The sequence below is a fragment of the Pogona vitticeps genome, chromosome 7, assembly GCF_051106095.1.
Source record: "Pogona vitticeps strain Pit_001003342236 chromosome 7, PviZW2.1, whole genome shotgun sequence".
Classification (NCBI taxonomy): Eukaryota; Metazoa; Chordata; class Lepidosauria; order Squamata; family Agamidae; genus Pogona; species Pogona vitticeps.
The window spans coordinates 32,131,252-32,149,048 of record NC_135789.1 but is presented as its reverse complement, the minus strand read 5'-3'; the positions used below and the strand labels follow the sequence as shown (position 1 = coordinate 32,149,048).

At 51.4% G+C, this 17,797-nt stretch overlaps 1 protein-coding gene across 6 annotated transcripts in view; it reads right to left on the bottom strand.

Moving 5' to 3' along the window:
• Nucleotides 1-595: 595 nt before the first annotated feature.
• The window catches only part of NCOR1 (nuclear receptor corepressor 1), a 64,210-nt gene continuing 47,008 nt past the window's right edge, over nucleotides 596-17,797 (bottom strand). For 3 of the 6 annotated variants that reach the window (XM_078379162.1, XM_072978633.2, XM_072978634.2), the window contains exons 29-47: nucleotides 17,109-17,234; nucleotides 16,713-16,796; nucleotides 15,578-15,831; nucleotides 15,111-15,465; nucleotides 13,744-13,968; nucleotides 13,033-13,239; nucleotides 12,592-12,741; nucleotides 11,826-11,969; nucleotides 11,259-11,424; nucleotides 9,586-10,118; nucleotides 8,337-8,468; nucleotides 7,302-7,468; nucleotides 6,857-7,077; nucleotides 6,155-6,292; nucleotides 4,846-4,988; nucleotides 4,293-4,346; nucleotides 2,928-3,149; nucleotides 2,213-2,386; nucleotides 596-2,074 (exon numbers count right to left, since the gene is read on the bottom strand). In XM_078379162.1, coding sequence (XP_078235288.1) covers nucleotides 1,887-2,074; nucleotides 2,213-2,386; nucleotides 2,928-3,149; nucleotides 4,293-4,346; nucleotides 4,846-4,988; nucleotides 6,155-6,292; nucleotides 6,857-7,077; nucleotides 7,302-7,468; nucleotides 8,337-8,468; nucleotides 9,586-10,118; nucleotides 11,259-11,424; nucleotides 11,826-11,969; nucleotides 12,592-12,741; nucleotides 13,033-13,239; nucleotides 13,744-13,968; nucleotides 15,111-15,465; nucleotides 15,578-15,831; nucleotides 16,713-16,796; nucleotides 17,109-17,234 — 3,683 coding nt within the window. In that variant the 3' untranslated portion in view covers nucleotides 596-1,886. Of the gene's footprint in view, nucleotides 2,387-2,927; nucleotides 3,150-4,292; nucleotides 4,347-4,845; nucleotides 4,989-6,154; nucleotides 6,293-6,856; nucleotides 7,078-7,301; nucleotides 7,469-8,336; nucleotides 8,469-9,585; nucleotides 10,119-11,258; nucleotides 11,425-11,825; nucleotides 11,970-12,591; nucleotides 12,742-13,032; nucleotides 13,240-13,743; nucleotides 13,969-15,110; nucleotides 15,466-15,577; nucleotides 15,832-16,712; nucleotides 16,797-17,108; nucleotides 17,235-17,797 lie in introns of all 6 variants that reach the window. The other 3 variants (XM_078379160.1, XM_078379161.1, XM_078379163.1) reach the window with 1 other exon arrangement.

The following is a 17,797-nucleotide window of genomic DNA, read 5'->3' as shown; positions in this document are numbered from 1 at the left end:
CGTGGCGACCCATTTTTCCTTGGGCCCGTGTGCCCAGATTCCTTCTGAGGCTTGCTGAGCGAGAAAAGCTGTCTTGCTTGAGAGCGACGGAGGACGGAAGGAGAAAACGGAGATTGCGTGTCCCTGGGAATACTTCCGTTCCTTTGACACCCGGATTGTGAAGCCTCCCGGGGGGGGGGGATGTTGCCTTCAACTGGGGAGGGCCAGGCAAGCTGGGAAACCTCCCCCAGTCCGAGAACCTGGAAAAAGGGCTGCCAGTCCCTGGGAGTAAAGCTTAGCCAGAGAGATGGGCTGTCCCTCTTGCCAGTAAAGGCAGTTCCTTGCACGCTTCTGTAAATCAAACCTTTATTCTCTGTACCACGTGGCTGTTCTGGCTAAGACCGTACCGTCCGGGGCTTTAAGCAGGAAAGGGGATTCCTAGCTTTACGTAGAAACCTCAGCTCAGGTACAGGAAGAGCGAAGGCAGGGGAGATAAAAGATCCCTGCTGAAGATTTCAGGTATGGCAGGGAAAACAAACTCAGGAGTATTTGGGGTGGGGTGGGGGATTTCTTTCGGAGTTGAGGAAAAATGAAGAACGGACACAGAGCCGACTGGTTCTGGGAAACAATTTACTGATGGCTGCCTGTCGAAGAGTAAAATTTGGTTTCCAAAACAGCACTGTCAAAGCAAAGAGTTCACTGGGGTGAGGGAGACGGGAGGGTTTCGAGGTGGGAGAACCGACAATGCCGCGGGACTAAGCGATGCTCAGTGTGAGGTGTGTATGTGTGTGTGCGAGAGAGAGAGAAAAAGAGAGAGACTTCACCACTATGTACCCATGCAATATTATTTTCACAGTGCACTGCTTGAACCAAAACCAGCCCTAAGGGAAGGAAAAAAAATAACAAAATATACACCCCGGTGCAGAGAACTCGCTCCCAAGATCTCGTTCCCCCAGCTGACCAACCGGAGACTTTTTTTTTTTTTAAATATACAAGATTAATTCAGGAGTCAGCTGGGAAAATAAAGTCACTTTTCTTTTTCCACAAGGCCTTGAACAACCACAGAAAGGAAATAAAAATGCATTTTTAAAAAAATCGGCAGGAAGGAATGCCGCCCGGGAGAAGGGGTGCTGGACCGATGAGGTGAGGGGCCATGTGACCAGATCCATCTCTTGCGCCTGCTGGACGTGCGCCCTGCCTGAGAAAGGTCTGGCCAGCTTGTGCGGCAAAAGATCACGAGCATCCTATATCTGAGAAAACACTTTAAAAAAAAAAAGAAATTGTAAAACGATTCCCCCCCCAAAAAAATAAAGGTTTATGCAATGATTTTCAACAATAAAGTACACCAGGTATTCTTAAGCAGGAGAGCGGAGGGATGGGGAAAGGAGGGGAAAAACACAGCAGAAGAAGTTACTCTATTTACATCATAATGATTTCTTATTTTTTTGAGACATTATGTGAAGGTTCTCTTTACAAATAAGGATGTCGCTCCAGAGCAGGTGCCTCTTCTGTTTAAAAAATAATAATAATAATAAATTCCCTTGGCTTTTTACATATTTATCTTCAAGAGGCGTGACGGTTCTGCACAGACGGCTCACTTTGAAAGGAGTCTTTTTGAGCAAGCGGTGTGGAAAATGAGAATAAAGACAGGTTCCAGTAAAAGGTCGTCTTCACCTCTGGAGACCCCCATCTTCTGCTCTCTCTTTTTCGCTCTCTCTGTGTGTGTTATTTCTGTCGGGGGGGGCAGGAGGAGGAGGAGGAACGCGTCTTTTAAAAAAGAAACCCACAACCCACTCCCAACAGGCTTGCAAACCCTGAAAATGAGTATATTTTTTTCTCCATGTTTAGGGGTGGTGCAGTTTGTTTCGTTTAAAAAGGGTCCTTTTCCCCTCCGCTGCTGCTTCCACTCAGTCGTCGCTGTCCGACAGGGTCTCGTACTGGGCCGAGAGGAGAGGGGCGGGCTCGCGTTCCCAGATCCGGTTCGGTTGATGGGAGGCGGCTTGGCTGACGGAGGGCGGTGCGCAGGCGACGGAGGTTGGCGGGGTGCTGCTCAACATGCGCATGGTCAGCGGGTTGTAAGGGAACTGCGTCGATCCTGGGGACCCAAAGGTAAGCAAAAAGAGGTTTTTTTTAAAGGTCCTAGGGCCCAGATCGCCCCACCAGGTGTAAATCCCACCAAGGATGGACTTGGGAGCTGGCTTCAGGGAGTCAAGGGCCTCGAAGTGGCACTCACCTGTCGAGGACGGCCGGTCCTCCCACGACCATACCGGCGTCTGTCGGTGGTAGTCGCCTTCCGAATGCACGGACGAGGGCCGCTCCGTCCCCATATAGCCTTGCCCGGGAATCGGAGACTTTGATTTCCGGCTGCCGGATTTCCCCATCAGTTTCTGCTTACCGACTCCCCCGCCTGGGGGAGAAAAAGAAAAAGACAAGACCGGATGGGTGGAGGGGGAGGCTCTCTCATTCAGAAGTGGCCGGCGTGACCCGAGCCTTAAGCATGTCCCGGATTCGATTGCCGACAAGCCCAAAGAGTTTACAGGAGAACCCTTGTATCCGTGGCCTGAAATTATTATAAATACTAAACGGAAAAACCCGGAAATGTGTTTTTCCAAGATGGCATTACGGCCACCACCTTCTGCTCCCCAGGGCAGAGGTGCCCAAATCCCCCTCATTTCAAGGCTAGCATTACGACGTAAATGTTTTAAAAACCAGGCCCGAGGTGTTAGGAAATTGCTGACTATCTCCATCGGGGTGTTTTCTGGCTTGATTTTCATCCAGGACAACCCTGGTTTCCCTGCTGCACAATCGTGTATCAGGAGATGGCTCTCTGTCTGAGTATTTTCCCCTTGCGGTTGGTAAACCGGTCTGCCGGGTAACCAAACTCGGGACAGGCAGAATGTCCGTCTCCCTTTCGAACCCGAGGGCAGCTGCCGGTCCCTGTTTCTTACCTGGATTGGGGGAAGGGTTGGCGTCTTCCCTCCGGGTTTCGCTGTTGGCTGGCAGTGTGGGGTTGGGGCCCCCAGGCACCAGCCCCATGGGCTGCGTCATGAGGAGGTGGTGGTCTTCCCCCTTGTCGTCGAAGTTGCCCATCAAAGCTTTGCGAATGATGTCCTCCAGGCCGAGGTTGCTGGCCGGATCGGCGAAAGAATGGCCTCGGGCGCTGACTGGACCTGGCAGGAAAGGAGACACAGAAAAAGAGGGCCCGAAAGTGAGCCCCCAGGCTTTTGACGGGAAAACCCGGGAGAAAAGGCCTCGCCACAGGATCAAAACTTGGAAAGGGTCTCAGGTTTGGCAGTCAGGTCTGCTTTTAGGCAGGGTGTGGTTTTATTTTTTATTTTTTTAACTGGCTTTTAAAACTGTTTAGGGTGACAATTTCAAAGCAACTTTTCGGAGTTTTGATCAGGACCAAGGAGGGCAGCCAGAGTTTACGGCTAGCAAAAGCAGGAGATCTTTATTTTATTTTTAAGCAAAAGGATCGCGGATGTTAACAGAAGCTACTGCAAAAGGGATGAAGAGACGTTGAAATGTGGATTTCCAGCCAGATGTGGTCACTGGACAGGGAGGGTAAGTAACGAAGACGTTTGATGAATGGCAACTGAGAAATCATAACACAGAGAAGTGCTAGACAACTGAATGAGAAATCAGGTGTACAGATTGTTGCAGCTGATCATTCAAAGGAAAGTACATGGGAAAAGAAAAGCATTTATGCCACTTTTTCTGAACTCTTATGTAAACCATCCTGTGAGCCCTTCCAGAGGTAAAGTGGGATACAAAACCCGTCCCAGTGGAGAAAGGAAGACAGAACTTCTTTGACACCCAAGACAGGATCTCAAGAAGCAGAATGAGCCGACCCCGATGCTAGATTTTCACTCGGGCACCCTTCCAAAGCTACGAATCCTCATCCAGGCGGGAGAGGCAACCGAACATGCTCTGTGGAATTTCTAGCTCTGTGGAATTTCTAGCAGTTATCAGAATGTCTTCTAATTTCTATGTTCGCTGTGAGAAAAGAGTCACACTCTTCCTGTTTCCCCAGCTAGAGTCTCGCCAGACCGGATCGTCTTAAAAACAGGATCCAAAAATGATGTCGTCACATGCAAAGAGTCCAGCCGTTAAGAGTCTGACCTCTTCAAATCATGAATTAAGCCTCTAGTCCTCATGATGTAGGGGCTTTGTTTCCGCCGGTGGGTCCCCCCACAACAAATAGGCCTCTCAAAAAGTTTTAAGTGTGGCACAGCGTTCTAAAGGGATCATGAGATTTTTAAAAAGATCTTGTCCTTTACCATAAAATACCCAGCTTTTTCCAGGAGGCTTACCTGAGGCCGTGACTGCAGGCAAATTAAATATTTCCGTCCCTGGCTGAGCTGCAGCTGTTAACCAAGATAAGAAAAAAAAAAAAGAACTGATCACACATTTCTGTGAAGCCGCCCAAGTAGCAACCACCTTCAAAAAGCAAACTAGCCTTATCTGTTCTTAATAAAACAGTAATAATCAGACTCTTTCAGAATGAAAAATCTGGTTGACGAAACAAGCCACGGTACTTTCGTACGTCTGCCTTCGCACAAACCGTATATTCGCAAATCTATAACAGAATTATCACTTCTTCGACACCTGCTATTTCTTTTTTGAGAAACAGGCTGGACCCTTGATGACGTTTCTGGTCCTCATGATGTGCTCTTATGGGCCACCCCTCATACCATGCTCTGTTCCTCTGATTTCTTTAGCTGCACGACTTTTTATTTTTAAACAGCCACTTTATCTGCTGACCTCCAAGGATGAAAAATCCAGCCCTTCCAATCTTGATTAGGCCGAACGTCCAGCCCTTTTGAGACCCAGGAGGCAGAAATTGTCCAAATAAAGCCCTCTTACCCATCTCGGAGTCTCCCCCACCACAGGAATTCAGTTTCCGGAATATTTCTTGCTTTTTGGACTTCACCATAGGCGAAGTGCTTTCCAGCTTGGTAAAAAATGACGGTAAGTAGCTCATGCTCCCCGGGGAACGGGAGTCCGTCCTGCCGAGATGGAAGAAAGCAAATTAGAGGCATGCAGAAACGAGGGAGGGTGCCCACGGCCTTCCGCCAGACTCTCAGAAACCCCTGCAGACTTGCAGTTCAACTTTTTATTTTTAAGGCACTCAATACCACTGCATTCTGATATAGATTTTTAACAAATTCACAGTGAATGACATCCCCCCCCCCGTCGTCCAAATGAAACACCATTCAGCAGCTCCAGAGGACAAAGAGCGAGAGAAAGAAGAAAAAAATCAGCCAACTCTGAACAGCTGAAAGTAAAATAAAAATAAAAACAGATTTCATTTCTTGGTGGTCAAGAGCTTGGGCCGTTTCCCCAAGATAGCTGAGGCCCGGCAGATGTGGCTGAGCTGCAGCTAGAAAGATCGCTTCTAAGGGTTAAATACCCTTTTGGCGATTTGAAGCGGAGTACAGGCGAGGCTCTCTGCACTCCAGCTAGGGGAGGTTTCTGGATGCTACAAGGGGGTACATTCCCCCCCCCAGCCCAGCTAAAGGATGGCAAGAGGCCCTTAAACCCACAAGACACAAGACTTCTGTCTCGTATACAGTACTGTTTTCCTGCCTCCTGGAATTCTGCCCTCTGCAGTGGAGGAAAAAAGAATTCCGATCACCAGACCGAGTACAGATCCGAAGGAGAATTGGTTCCAAGCACACCCACCCACCCACAGATGCCGAAAAATGCAGATTATACCTGTTTTAATACATAACCTGGTCTCTCCATGTCCCTCTCTAGTGGTCAGTTCTGGTCTAAACTTCATCTTCAGTAATACAGATTTCTAGGACTTTTTTAAAAAATATGAATCAGCAGATACTGATCCTGTGGATATGGAGGTCCTACTGTACTAGATGTGGAAATGATACTTGGGTCACAAGCAGAGTGTCCTGGCTTCCCAGTGGAGCAAATTTTCGACCTTATCTGGGTCTCTCTCACCTTCAAAACGAGAGGGGCATTTACAAAAGTGGACACTCCCCTCCTTTTAAGTCTTTGCAGGAAAAACCAAGCGTGCTTGCACCCCGGATGCATGAGAACGGTTAAAGTGAGACACATCACTAGTCCTCAAGACCTCTCGGGCTCAAAGGCCAGAATCCTTGCCTGGATTTACGCGGGCGCCAGTGGGTCAGCGTTACGTGGATCAGCGCTTGCCTACCTCTGCTCTGAAGGCTCAGATCTTTGGGAGAGTAACAAGAGACTGTCCTGCTTCTCGAGACTGGCCGGGGCCTGGGGTGGAGAGATCGGCTCATAAGGTTCGGAAGGAACGTGGCTCCTCTCGGGGGACTTTCCGAGCCTAGGGGAGAGGAAGAGAGAGAGAAAGTGTCAGGAAAGTCATTTTTAAAAGGACCACATTCGAAACGAGGTCCAGGGGACAACATTCCAGGGGAAAAGCACCAATTTTTCCATGGGGAAAAAAACAATCCATTTCAGGGACTCTAAGAAATCATTTGGAGGAACCATTTTTTTTCTTTGAGAATTAGTGGAATTTTTTTTTAAGGTCAGTAAGAGAAAGATCTGGAGGATGTACATCTATAGAATGACAGTGATTCCCGTTGCATACAGCCATTGTTTACAACACAGAGAACAGGATCCTATTGTAGATTTTCGCTGCAGAAGGGTGAAAATCAGAAAATTCAGCCTGAATAAGTTGACACTGGTGGGGCGTGGTTTTAAGGCCAGCGTGAACCCCAGAAAAGAGGATCCTGGCTGGACAGAGAGAAAGAGAGAGGGAAGCAAGAGGAGAAAGGCAGAGAAGGAACACAGACATTGTCCTGATGTCGCAGAATCGGGAAACGGAAAAAACCCGACACACCTGGAGTCTGCAAAAACACCACCGCTCCTCTCGGATGCCACTTACCTCCCCCGGTTTTTGTCCGGCAGGTTTTCCGGGGAGACCCGGGACCCCGGGCGCTGGTGGGGTGCCGGCTGCATCTCCGGGCTGTAGCGGCTGGAGGCCTTCAGGCGTCCGGTGGTGGCAATGGTGGTGGGCGCCGAGGTCTGGAATGTGCTGGTGGGCGTCGGAAGCGGGGCCTGGGTGGAGGAGGCCTGGCTGCGGGCAAAGTCCTGCGTGATGATTTGCTGGGGAAGGAGAAAAGGATGAGTTCAGAAGCTGACTTAGGATGGCAGCCATCAAAATAGGCAGAGAGAAAGAGAGAGAGAGAAATTGACACCCAACTGCACATACTGGGCCCCATCAAACAAACCGGGAAGGAAGCCATGGGGAAAAAGACACACACACACACACACACACACCCCACAACAACAAAAAAGGCAGAGGGAAAAGCCCAGGCGGGCAAACCTACACAGATGTGATCCGCGAGGGTGATGAGGCGGTGGGTGCGGGGCACAGGCCCCATCCCTTCGCCCTGCTGGGCAGGTGGCGGCGGCTGTGGGGGCTGCGGGGGCGAAGGGGAATCCTGCTGAGGCCTGTACGGGTGGATTGGGCCCTCGTACGGGCGGCCGCACTCTCCTAGAGATGAGGAAAGAGAGGGGGAAAGGAAGAGAGAGGTTTCTATCTGGTGCCATTCAAAAATGGGAAAATGATTCCACTCGTTCCGATGTCGGCTGGCATCCTGTCTCTGCGAAACGTTCCTCTTCTGGACTAAGGAGGGTTTCTGTGGGTTGCCGTGTGTGTGTGTGTGGGGGGGGAGAAGACCTTTTCCACGCTCTGCCTGATTGGCGTAAATTTTGGGACTCCTACAAGCGGTAGACACAACAGCCCATCCACCAGGTTTGTATTGCCCAGCATCTTCTGGCCGAGCAGATATTTCTGGGAAATTTTCAACAGGGCATTAAGGGAGCAAACAGCCTTCCTCCCTCAGAGCCGATGTTCTCAGGTAGAGTGCCCAAGAAGATAGAGGTTCTTTGGCACAGAGCACACTAAAAGACCAGTGAAAATTATTTTAAAAACTCCCTTTGTTGGGGGAAGAAGACGATGTTTTTTATTCTCGGCTGCAGGCAAGAATAAAAATCCCTCCTCAGCCGCATGGATAGATGGGGAGGAGGAATTTTGCCATTCAGCATTCCTTCTCTAAACCAAGGATGTTCGCTGGGGACTTGGGAGATTCGAACTCAAGTCCCGGTTGAAGCTCTCTCTCAGTGACCTTGGGCCAAATTTGTTCTGGATCTCCCTCTAGCTCCAACTGGCCTACCTCGCAGGGCTGCCGAGAGGGAAAAATCACAGAACCCAAATGCACCCCCTGCAGCTCAATGAAGGGAAAATGGGACAGAAATTTGCCCAAAAAACAGAGTTTTTTTTTAAATTAATAGGTGGGAGAGCAGAATGCTGCTCTTCTTGCCTGCCACCCGCCTCCCGCACTTTCTCCCACCAAACTTACTTTCCCCCTGATTCATTTTGGGGACCTCCTGGGGGTACGACGGCATCTTCTCCTGGGGAGGGGCCGGCGAGCTGGCGGGGCTGATGACCTCGATGGCATCTCGGGGGGGTTCGTAGCGGTGGGACGAGGAAACTGCGCAGGGCAAGAACACGACACAAAAATCAACCCGCTCGCCAACATCAAAAAGGGCCACCAAACAGCAAAGAAAATATAAACGAGCAATGACACAATGGTTTTAAAAACGATTTGCTAAACACCGAAGATGTTTAAATAGGCGGTCATCGGCCTCGTTACAAGCTGTTAAGGTCAGCTTGGGTGGCTTCCGTAGATGGAATATGTTGAATTGTTTAGCCATTTCAGGGGGGTTGCTCTGAAAATGAGATTTTCACCAGAGATGCAAAAGACATTTGAAGCCAAGGAAGGATATTTCCAGAGATCAAGGAAGCATCTACGTTCATCTTGGAGTAGAAAACCCACCTTAAAAGACTATTTAAATTAAAAACTATACATGGGAATGGTCCTTCCACAATTTTGAAGAACTTTATCGCGTTTGGAAGCCACACACGGAGCAGCAGGGAGACGCCTGAGCCGTTTCATGGTCCGAGGCAAAGCGGTGCCTGATCGCATCCCCTCCTGTCCCAAAAATCTTCTAAGCCTCATTCCCCATCTTTGGCAGGAAAAATCCAGCAACAGCCCACTAAAACTCAAACATTGGTGGTTATGCTTTCTCGGGGCACCCCATAAAAACACGGTGTATGAGGCAGCCGCCTTGCTCGACCGCATGGCAGGGCTGGCCAGGCAGAAACTTTCGGCGGAGAAGCGATACAGGGAAGCCTTTAACAATGAACACGTGCACGCGTACGGACGCACACTGAGCCTTTCCTCGGGAACGGCCACACTGTGGCTAGAGGATCCAGCGTAGAAACAGTCTTAAGGAACAGACCCAAAAATGGTAATAATAAAGCTAGGGCACGAGGGATACACAGCAGGAACCTCTTATCCGCGGAATCAGTATCCACTGATTTCCTTCTTCAGGGTCTGAAAAGATTAAAAGAAAAATACCCCCGAAATCTTAACAATGAAGCTACCAGGCCACTTGAGGGAGCCACGGACCCTGCCATGGATAGCATTTGCTTTTATAATAGTGTATGCTATTATCTGCGCTTTTCAGCATCCACGGGCATATTGGAACTGATTTTCCCCTGCAGATACAGAGGGGCTACAGCATTAAAAAAAAACGGGAACTTACGACTACTGGAGGAATCCGAGCTCTGGGAGCTGCGATCGCGGGCGTCCTTGTCCGAAGCGATCTGCCGGGTGATGATCACGTCGATGAAGTTGGCGGCCGTGATGGTGGTTTTTCCGCGCGTCCGCAGCTCCTCCTCGTACTTTGAGATGGACGGCGGGCCCCTGTCCTTCCCAGCTTCGGAGTAGATCGCCGAGGACGGGTGGCTCTGGGACTTGCCGCTGGAGAAGGAAGCGGAGGAGGGCGCCGATGACGCGTACGGGCCCGGCGGGACTCTCTTCTCGGCCTCCAGCGCCTTCTGCTCCATCTGTTGTTGTTGTTGTTGTTGCTGCTGCTGCTGCTCGCTCACCACCGACCTCCGGCCCGGGGCCTCCTCCGTCCGGCTCCCGTCGTGCTTCCCGTCTTTCGACTTGGCCACCTCCATCTGAGGGGCGGAGGCTGCTGCGTCCACCAGAGCGGCCAGGGCGTCGGCAGCTGTGTTGTAGCGGGAAGCGGGCAAGCCCTGGGGCATCGAAGGGGCGCCGGGGGGAAGCTGCCTGCGGAACGAGAAGGGGGCGGGGAGAACATCCAAACCCTCAGCGGAAAGGCTCCAAGAGGTGGATTTCCTGCACCGGCCCGGGGTCAGACTAGATGGCCTTTGGGGACTCCCAATCCCACAATTCTATGATCCTAGGTCAGGGTGGGAGGGGTTGTCAACCACAGAAAAAACTCAAAAGGGGGTTTGGTGGTTTTCCAGTCGCCTGAACCCGCCTCTGCTAGTGAAACCACGAACGAGGAGAAATTTGCGTCCTTTTCGTTAAAATGAGGCTAAAGTTTTAAAGGGCGAAAATGAAGGGCCTGCATCGGACTCCCCAGAAAACTTCCAGAATGGCAATTTGCTTCCCTCTCCATAGCTAGAAAAAGGCTAGAAATGTGTATTTTTACAATATATTTACCAGGAATGGTCATTAGAGGGAGCCAGAGACCATGCAATATATTTTTTATACAGTATAGTGGTGCCTCACTTTATGATTGCCCTGCATTACGACGAATCCGCTTAACAATGATCTTTTTGCAATTGCGATCGCAAAACGATGATCTAAATGGGGAAATTTCGCTTTGCGATGATCGGTTCCCTGCTTCGGGAACCGATTCTTCGCAAAATGACGTTTTTCTAACAGCTGATCGGCGGTTTCAAAATGGCCGCTGGGTAATTAAAATGGCTCTCCGCTGTGTTTAGCGACAGATTCCTCACTATACAGGCAGCAAAAATGGCCACAGTATGGAGGATCTTCGCTGGACGGTGAGTTTTTACCCCACTGGAATACACTGAATGGGTTTCAATGGGTTTCAATGGGGTTTTTTATTTCGCTTTACGATGTTTTTGCTTAACGGCGATTTTCCTGGAACAGATTATCGTCGTTAAGCGAGGCACCACTGTACCTGGTAAAAATGCTTTTAACTGGATTTTTTTCCTTTTACCATGCTAAGTATAGTGTTCACTATTATCTGTAGTTTTCAGCATCCATGGAGAGGGATTTGGAGCGACTATATTTTCAAATCCTTGTTCTGCCTCCCTAGAGAGGTCCCATGAAACAGATGACAGGCCCTTCTACAAAAGGCCAGATCCAAACCCCACGTCCAGTTTACCCAGAATCCCCCCCCCGCATCCCAAACCGGCGGAAACCGTCCCGTACATGATGCGCAACTGGGCGGCAGGATCCAGTGGGGTGATCACGCTTGTCCCGTTCGACCCCTGGAAAATGCTGGGCCGCTGCTGAAGGATGGTCTCCTGACCCCGGACCGAGGGGGAAGGTGAGCGGATGTAGCCGTGGCTGGACGGCCGGCCGGGTTGCTCGGCCCCTGAGGGACAGGAAGAGGAAGAGGGGGGTCAGGAGGGGCAGATAGAGGCACCCCTTCATATCCACAGCCCTTCATATCCACAGTTCTCCAGGCACAGAGAGCGTTTTGCCCCCAGGACATCCCTGCTCCAGAGGCGGGACGACAGCTCCCATCGCCCCGTCCCCCACGGGCTATCCTGATGGGATCTGTAGTCCAACGCACACCCAAGGGGATTCCGTGTGGCCCATCTTTGCTTCCAAATAAAGCCCACGGCTCAACAGGATCAGAGCGATTACGGTCATTTGGCCCCATGCAGTCCGATTCTTAACTTTGGACAGCTGGTGTTAATACTGCCGCCAGGCAACAAAACACACCAGCCGGCCGAAGCGAGATGCAGACCGCTCGGGGCGACCGGCTTTTACCTGGACGAAGGTAGAGCTCGCTGGGGACGGAGGCGATTCGGTCCCGCTCTCTCTCTCTCTCTCGCTCCCGTTCCTTCTCTCGTTCTCTTTCCCGTTCTCTCTCAGCGTTCGCGACGGCAGAGGCCGCCAAGTGAGACGGGTGCCCTGGGAAGGAGGACAGAGAAACGTTTTGAGGAATCAGGCTATAAAAACCCGGCACCCACCGCTTCTGTTCCTGCACGTTTTGACTTTCTTGAAATGAAGAGGCACCTTCGGGGAGGAAGCGTCACGCCAAACGTCCTCTCCTGCCGCACAAGAGGAAGACGAGGGGCGCTCGCTCCTCCTACCAGTACACGTCTCCCCTATTGACCACAGACGTGTCTGTATAAAAGGAAGCCCAGGCACCAAAAACGTACACAGAGGAAGCCCAGGAGGATCTGACCATTGTTCAGAAAGATACCAAAAATCTTTCCAGGGCTTCTGATTCTGAGAATGGGTGGCACGAAGGCAGCAGCTGTGATAAATTTTGCACAATCACTGCCCTGTGTCACAAAAAATGTGAAAGCTCTTGTTGATCCGGATTAAACACAGTTTTCCTCTTCCCTCCGCATCGATATCCTTTAATGCCGTGTCCTTTCAGAGTTCCAGAGGAGCCCACAGGAACTTGTTTTGTGTTTACTGACTGTGTGCAAGACACCCTGGGAGACCTTTCCGTTATAGCAGGAGATGCCAAACTGTTGTGCGTGGAAAACGCCTCCTTTCGGCTGGTTGGTGGGGCAGCTCTCACCTGGGGACATGGAGGGAGGGTTGTAAGGCCTGGTGGGGAATGCAAGCTGAGTCCCTGGGATGTAGGTAATCCTTTCCATGGGAGGGGTGCTCGGCCCGCCCGGATGGGGCACTAAGATGGTGGGGGCCATGCTGTTCAGGTCGATTATTCCTAAGAAAAAAAAAGAGAAAAACACGAATTGAACGGGAGGACCGGACAAGGGAGGGCCACTCCACGGGATTCCAGAGAGCGCCTCTCAGTTCTTTGTCTCCTCTGTGAGATTGGCCCGCCTTGGGCCACAAACCCCATTATCCCCACTCATACCACAAAAGCGACCCAGTTTGAGAACGGGGTGCCTTCAAGAATCCCAGAAAAGCTCCTTGAGGGCAGCCTATTTCCAGCGGCCGTTGCAGGCGGCCACCCTGCCCAGGGGGGTTCCCGCCAGGCCGAAGGCCGACTCACCTCGGGCGCCTGCGTAGGGCAGGGCGAGCGTCTGCTCCCGGGGGGAGAGTCCTCGGGCTAAGTCCGGCCGCAGGTTGACCTGCATCTGCTGGGAGGTGATGTAGTCATTGAGGATGGTCTGGCGGGTGTTCTCCATGGCGTAGAGCTGGTACTGGCTCGGGTAGCCGGGCGTGGGCGAGAGCTGGCGCTGGAACATGTAGGCCGTGGCTGCGGGAGATATATGCATGCACATACACACACACACACAAAGAAAGAAAGGTGAACACAAGGAAATTCTGAATATGGATCAGCGCTTCGGTTAGAGATTCTAGGCCAGGACTAGGCTCAAATCCTCAGTCACTCACAAAGCTCGTGAGCTAAATTTGCTATGCTTGTTATCCTTCCAGCTAACCTGCCCCACGGGGAGGGGGGGGTTGTGAAGGCAATAACTGCGAGAGCAAGGGACGGGGAACCCAGTTCATCTCAAACCAGGAGCCGTCTGCTTGCCCAGCTCCGCTGTACTGCTGCTGACTGGACAGTTAAGATTCTAGTCCTCAAGACTCTGAATTTAAATTTGACCTAAACTTGAGCTTTTCTTACACTTGTAAGTGTACCTGTGGGGAGAAGCGTGTACCGCTTTTCTTCCTCCCTCCCCCTCGTTTCCCTCCTTTGGTGCAGCACCTTCTCAGACGCCACGAGCGTCCCACTTTTTTATCGGTTTCGTGGACCTACCCGGATCCATGGCCCGGTGGAACTGCATGGCCGGGTCCAGGTGGGAAGGGAGGTGGCTCCTGTAGACCTCTGGGGTCGCGCCCCGGTGGTGTGGGTCGAAGGGGCTGTGGGCGACCACGGGGTCCACCCCAGGGACGGGCGACTTGGAAGGGACGCTCTCCCGCTGCGTCGGGGTCAGGGTGGATTTCCGTTCGTGGCTGGCCGGCTTCCCAGAAGACACGCTGCCTGCAGGGGGAAAGGAGAAAGAAAACCCCCACCGTCAGAATGGGAATTCTTTTCAAAAGAGGTGATCGGGCTCCCAAGGGGAACGGCGGCCGGTCTCCCAGCAGCGGTGGCAAGATATGTATTTCGCCCTCCACGACCCGCAAAATTCAAGCCTGTGCATCTCTTAAACTTTACTGTCTACTCCGGGGATCGCTTGCTCCTAAAACCAACCACCCTAAGATAAAACGCTGTGAGGGGGACCCTCTCCTAAGAGACCCAGACCTGACACACAGAGGTGCTAAGCTCACACTGATTCTGTCCCCCCCCCCTGGCAGGAAGAAAAAGTGGATTTATTACTTATTGATCTATTATATTTCCCTTATTTGCATCCTGCTTTTCTTCCAGGAAAAGAACACAACGTGGCATACAACCAATTAAAGGAAAAAATAAATGCACGTATATCAATCACAATAAAAGAAACCGTTGCCACTGAAATAAGATGGAACCTGAAGAGCGCCAGAGACGTCATTTATTTAAAAAGTTGGAACAAACTTCCATAGACTGGGAGTAGTCAACAAAAATGCCATTTTAAAGTATCTTCACTGAATGGGGAGGGAGAGGGAAGCCCTTGCAGCCGGAGGAGGCTAAATTTAACAGCAGAGAAATTCTCAGGTGGGCAGAGCTGAAAGTGAATGGGGTAGGACCAAAACTTAAAAAAAAATAATGGATGTACAGTAGGACCCATGTATTCATGGGAGAGCGGTTCTAAGCAGGGCCGCGGAGGCTGAAAAACGTGGATAATTGTGAACACTGCGCACAGCGTAGTCTCTGGCTCCCTCAGATGGCCAGTTCTAGCAACATCATCGTTAGAAACAGATATTCATTAGATTTTTCTTTTAATAGTTTAAACTTTTTCAGACCATGGATAAGTGAATCAGTGGGTCCTGATCCCACAGAGAAGGGGTGTGTGTCCTACTATATATTTTAGACTTAACGCTCTTCCCATCAGTAACAAAGCCAGTGCAGAGGCATTTCCCCCATTGAGGCCAGAGAACCAGCCAGGCGGTGTCGAATCCCGCAGGGCATGATCTGGCCCCCGAGAGGGCCACCTTTGGCTCCAGGGACCGGCGTTGCCGACCCCGGGGCGCTAGCCGAACACATACCTTCCGACACTCGGTTCATCATCGGGGAACTCCGGGACATGCTTTGGTAGTTGACGGGCGTCCGCCTGGCGTTGGCGTCCTCGTAGATCCCGGGGCTCACTTGGGACTTGGGTGCCTCGTGGAGCGTCGACCGGAGGACCGAGGTCCCGGAGCTGACCACCGAGGTGTGGCGGGAGCGGACCTCTCCGGCCTTGGCCTCCTCGTACTTCCCTCGCTCTGCCGCCTTGATGTTCTCCGAGACCATCTCCAGGGGCGGCATCGCCCGGGGCAGCTTGCTCGGGCCGGTGATGAGCGACTTGACGTTGTGCTTGATGGCCGACGGTCCGGAACTGCTCTCGTACTTGATGGGCGTGCCCTGGGAGACAGAGAGGGAACGAAGGCGTCAGCCCGGACCCAGATGGGGCCCCCCTCGGACCCGTCACCACCGTTGCAGCTGGTGCCTCTCGGCGGCCCGGCCGTCCACCAACCTGAGAGATGGAGCCCTCGATGATGGGCCGGGTGCTCTGGACCATCTCGGGGGCCGCGTGGCTCTCTTGGTTCAGCAGCTCCTGCCGGGGGATCTCATGGACGGAGCGGCCCATCTCCTTGATGGTGGTCACCCCGTCGTAGGGCTTGCCTTTGGTGATGGCGCCTTCGAAGCTCCGGGTCGGAGGAGACTCCCTCTTGATCTTCGGGTACTTCAGCCCTTCCTCGTAGCTCTCGGCCGTGGCGCGAGGGGTTCCTGGACGGGGAAATCAAGAGAAAAAGCTGTCGCAGAAACCCAGGTCGGTTGACCCACCAAACCGGTCTGAAGTGGGGAGTTCCCCAAATTTCCCTTTAAAACAACAACAACAACACATGACTGCAGCTCTCGGATTTGGGGGATTTACGGAGCTGAAATTCAGAACATTAACTTTGCAAGCTCTAGATTTAATCCATATTGAATAAAGGCTAAGCTAAACTTGACAACTCTTGAACAGAACAATGATTGGGAAGTGTGTGTTTAAGGAGAAATACTTGGGTTGTGTGACCCAGATCCAAATCTCTTCCTGCTGAAATTCATTCATTCATTCATTCATTCATTCATTCATTCATTCATTCATTCATTCATTCATTCATTCATTCATTCATTCATTCATTCATTCCATTCCATTCCATTCCATTCCATTCCATTCCATTCCTGTATTCTGAACATTTATATATTGCCAAATCTATTGACAATCATTCCTCTGGGGAGTGAACCATAAAAAGGAAATCAATCCACCAAACCGAGTGCCACAACGTCAACATCCACTGGTAACACCCAGAGGGATTAAACTGAAATTCCAACCGGAATGCTTCTCCAGCCTCCCTGCACCCCGTGACAGGCTGAGTTACAAAGCCATGTGGTTAAAGTCGGGTGAACGAGACTTTCCGTTTCAAGGTAAAAACAAAGCAATGCCTCTCCACCCAGTCTGGGACAAGGGTTCGAGGCCCCCCCACCCCCTCCGACCCAGGGCTGGATCAAGACCTCTGCTGCTGGTTTCGACGCAGCGAGGAAGGAACAAGTAGTGGTTGGAGAGCAGGTGGCCATAATTCTTGCACCCGAAGAGTAAGGAGAGGGAGACGCCTTGGGGTCTCTACCTTGCATTATCGACCCAGAGAGCACCGTCCTCTCTTTCAGGTCGGCGTGGGGGCTTCCTCGAGGCAGGGCCCGGCAGATTAACCCTAGAAAAGGAGAAGACAAGAGTCACCCACGGATCTATGGGGCTGCCCTCTTTTTGGACCAGTGGGCACGCCCATTTTACAGCGCACGAGCCCCGAGTCAGGGTTTCCCCCCCCCCTTCTGGCCGGGAAAAAGCCAAACGCAGCCCTTAAGGACACTGTAACGGAAAAGCCAAACGCAGCCCGAGGGTCACACCATGAAATCATGGCTGGCATGGACGTTTGTTCTGAGCGGCACCCGGTCGGCCTCTTGCCTGCAGAACTTGCATTTTGTTTTTCATTGTTTCTGCACAGCTTCCAGGAGACCCTTTTTACCTTCCAAGGGTGCAGAAACGGGCGACTCCCTCAGGGGCATCCCCTGTTTCAGGTTCCCTTCCATCGCGTCGTACGGCCTCTTCAGGCTCATTTCGTGAGCCGTCCTGGGGCTCCGCGTGCCTATGGCTGTCGAAAGGCAAAAACAAAACCACAAAAACCCCGGGGTCAAACGGACGACTGCGGCCCCCGACGGTCTCTGGTCCTCCTGCTGACTGGCAGAGACCTTTTCATGCAAGCAAACCTGTGGCTAATGAAAGGGGTTTCTAACCCGAAGAACGAGAGATGGGCTTATTTTCTCAAAACAAACATGCTTTTAAAAGTACAGTACGTCTCAAAACATTAAAAAAAATTAAAAACAGTACATATTTCTACAATGGGATTCCCAAAACTGGCCACTAGAGGGAATCGGAGACCATGCTTTGGATAGGGTTCCCTATTATCCATGGTTTCCATCATCCACGGGGGAGATATGGAAGGGGGGGGTCCCACTGTAGTCTTAACCTGGGCTGTGCCCATGTAAAACAGGCGTCTCCAAAACTCAAACCTATATAGTTCTAATTGGAATCACAATCTGTAATGATTTACTGGATCTTATTGGGGTCGGTGCACGGGGACTCTCAGCTGAAAGATGGGTAAATCTACTGTTTTATTAGACAGAACTTCTTGCGTTACTGTTTGTAATTTGCAAT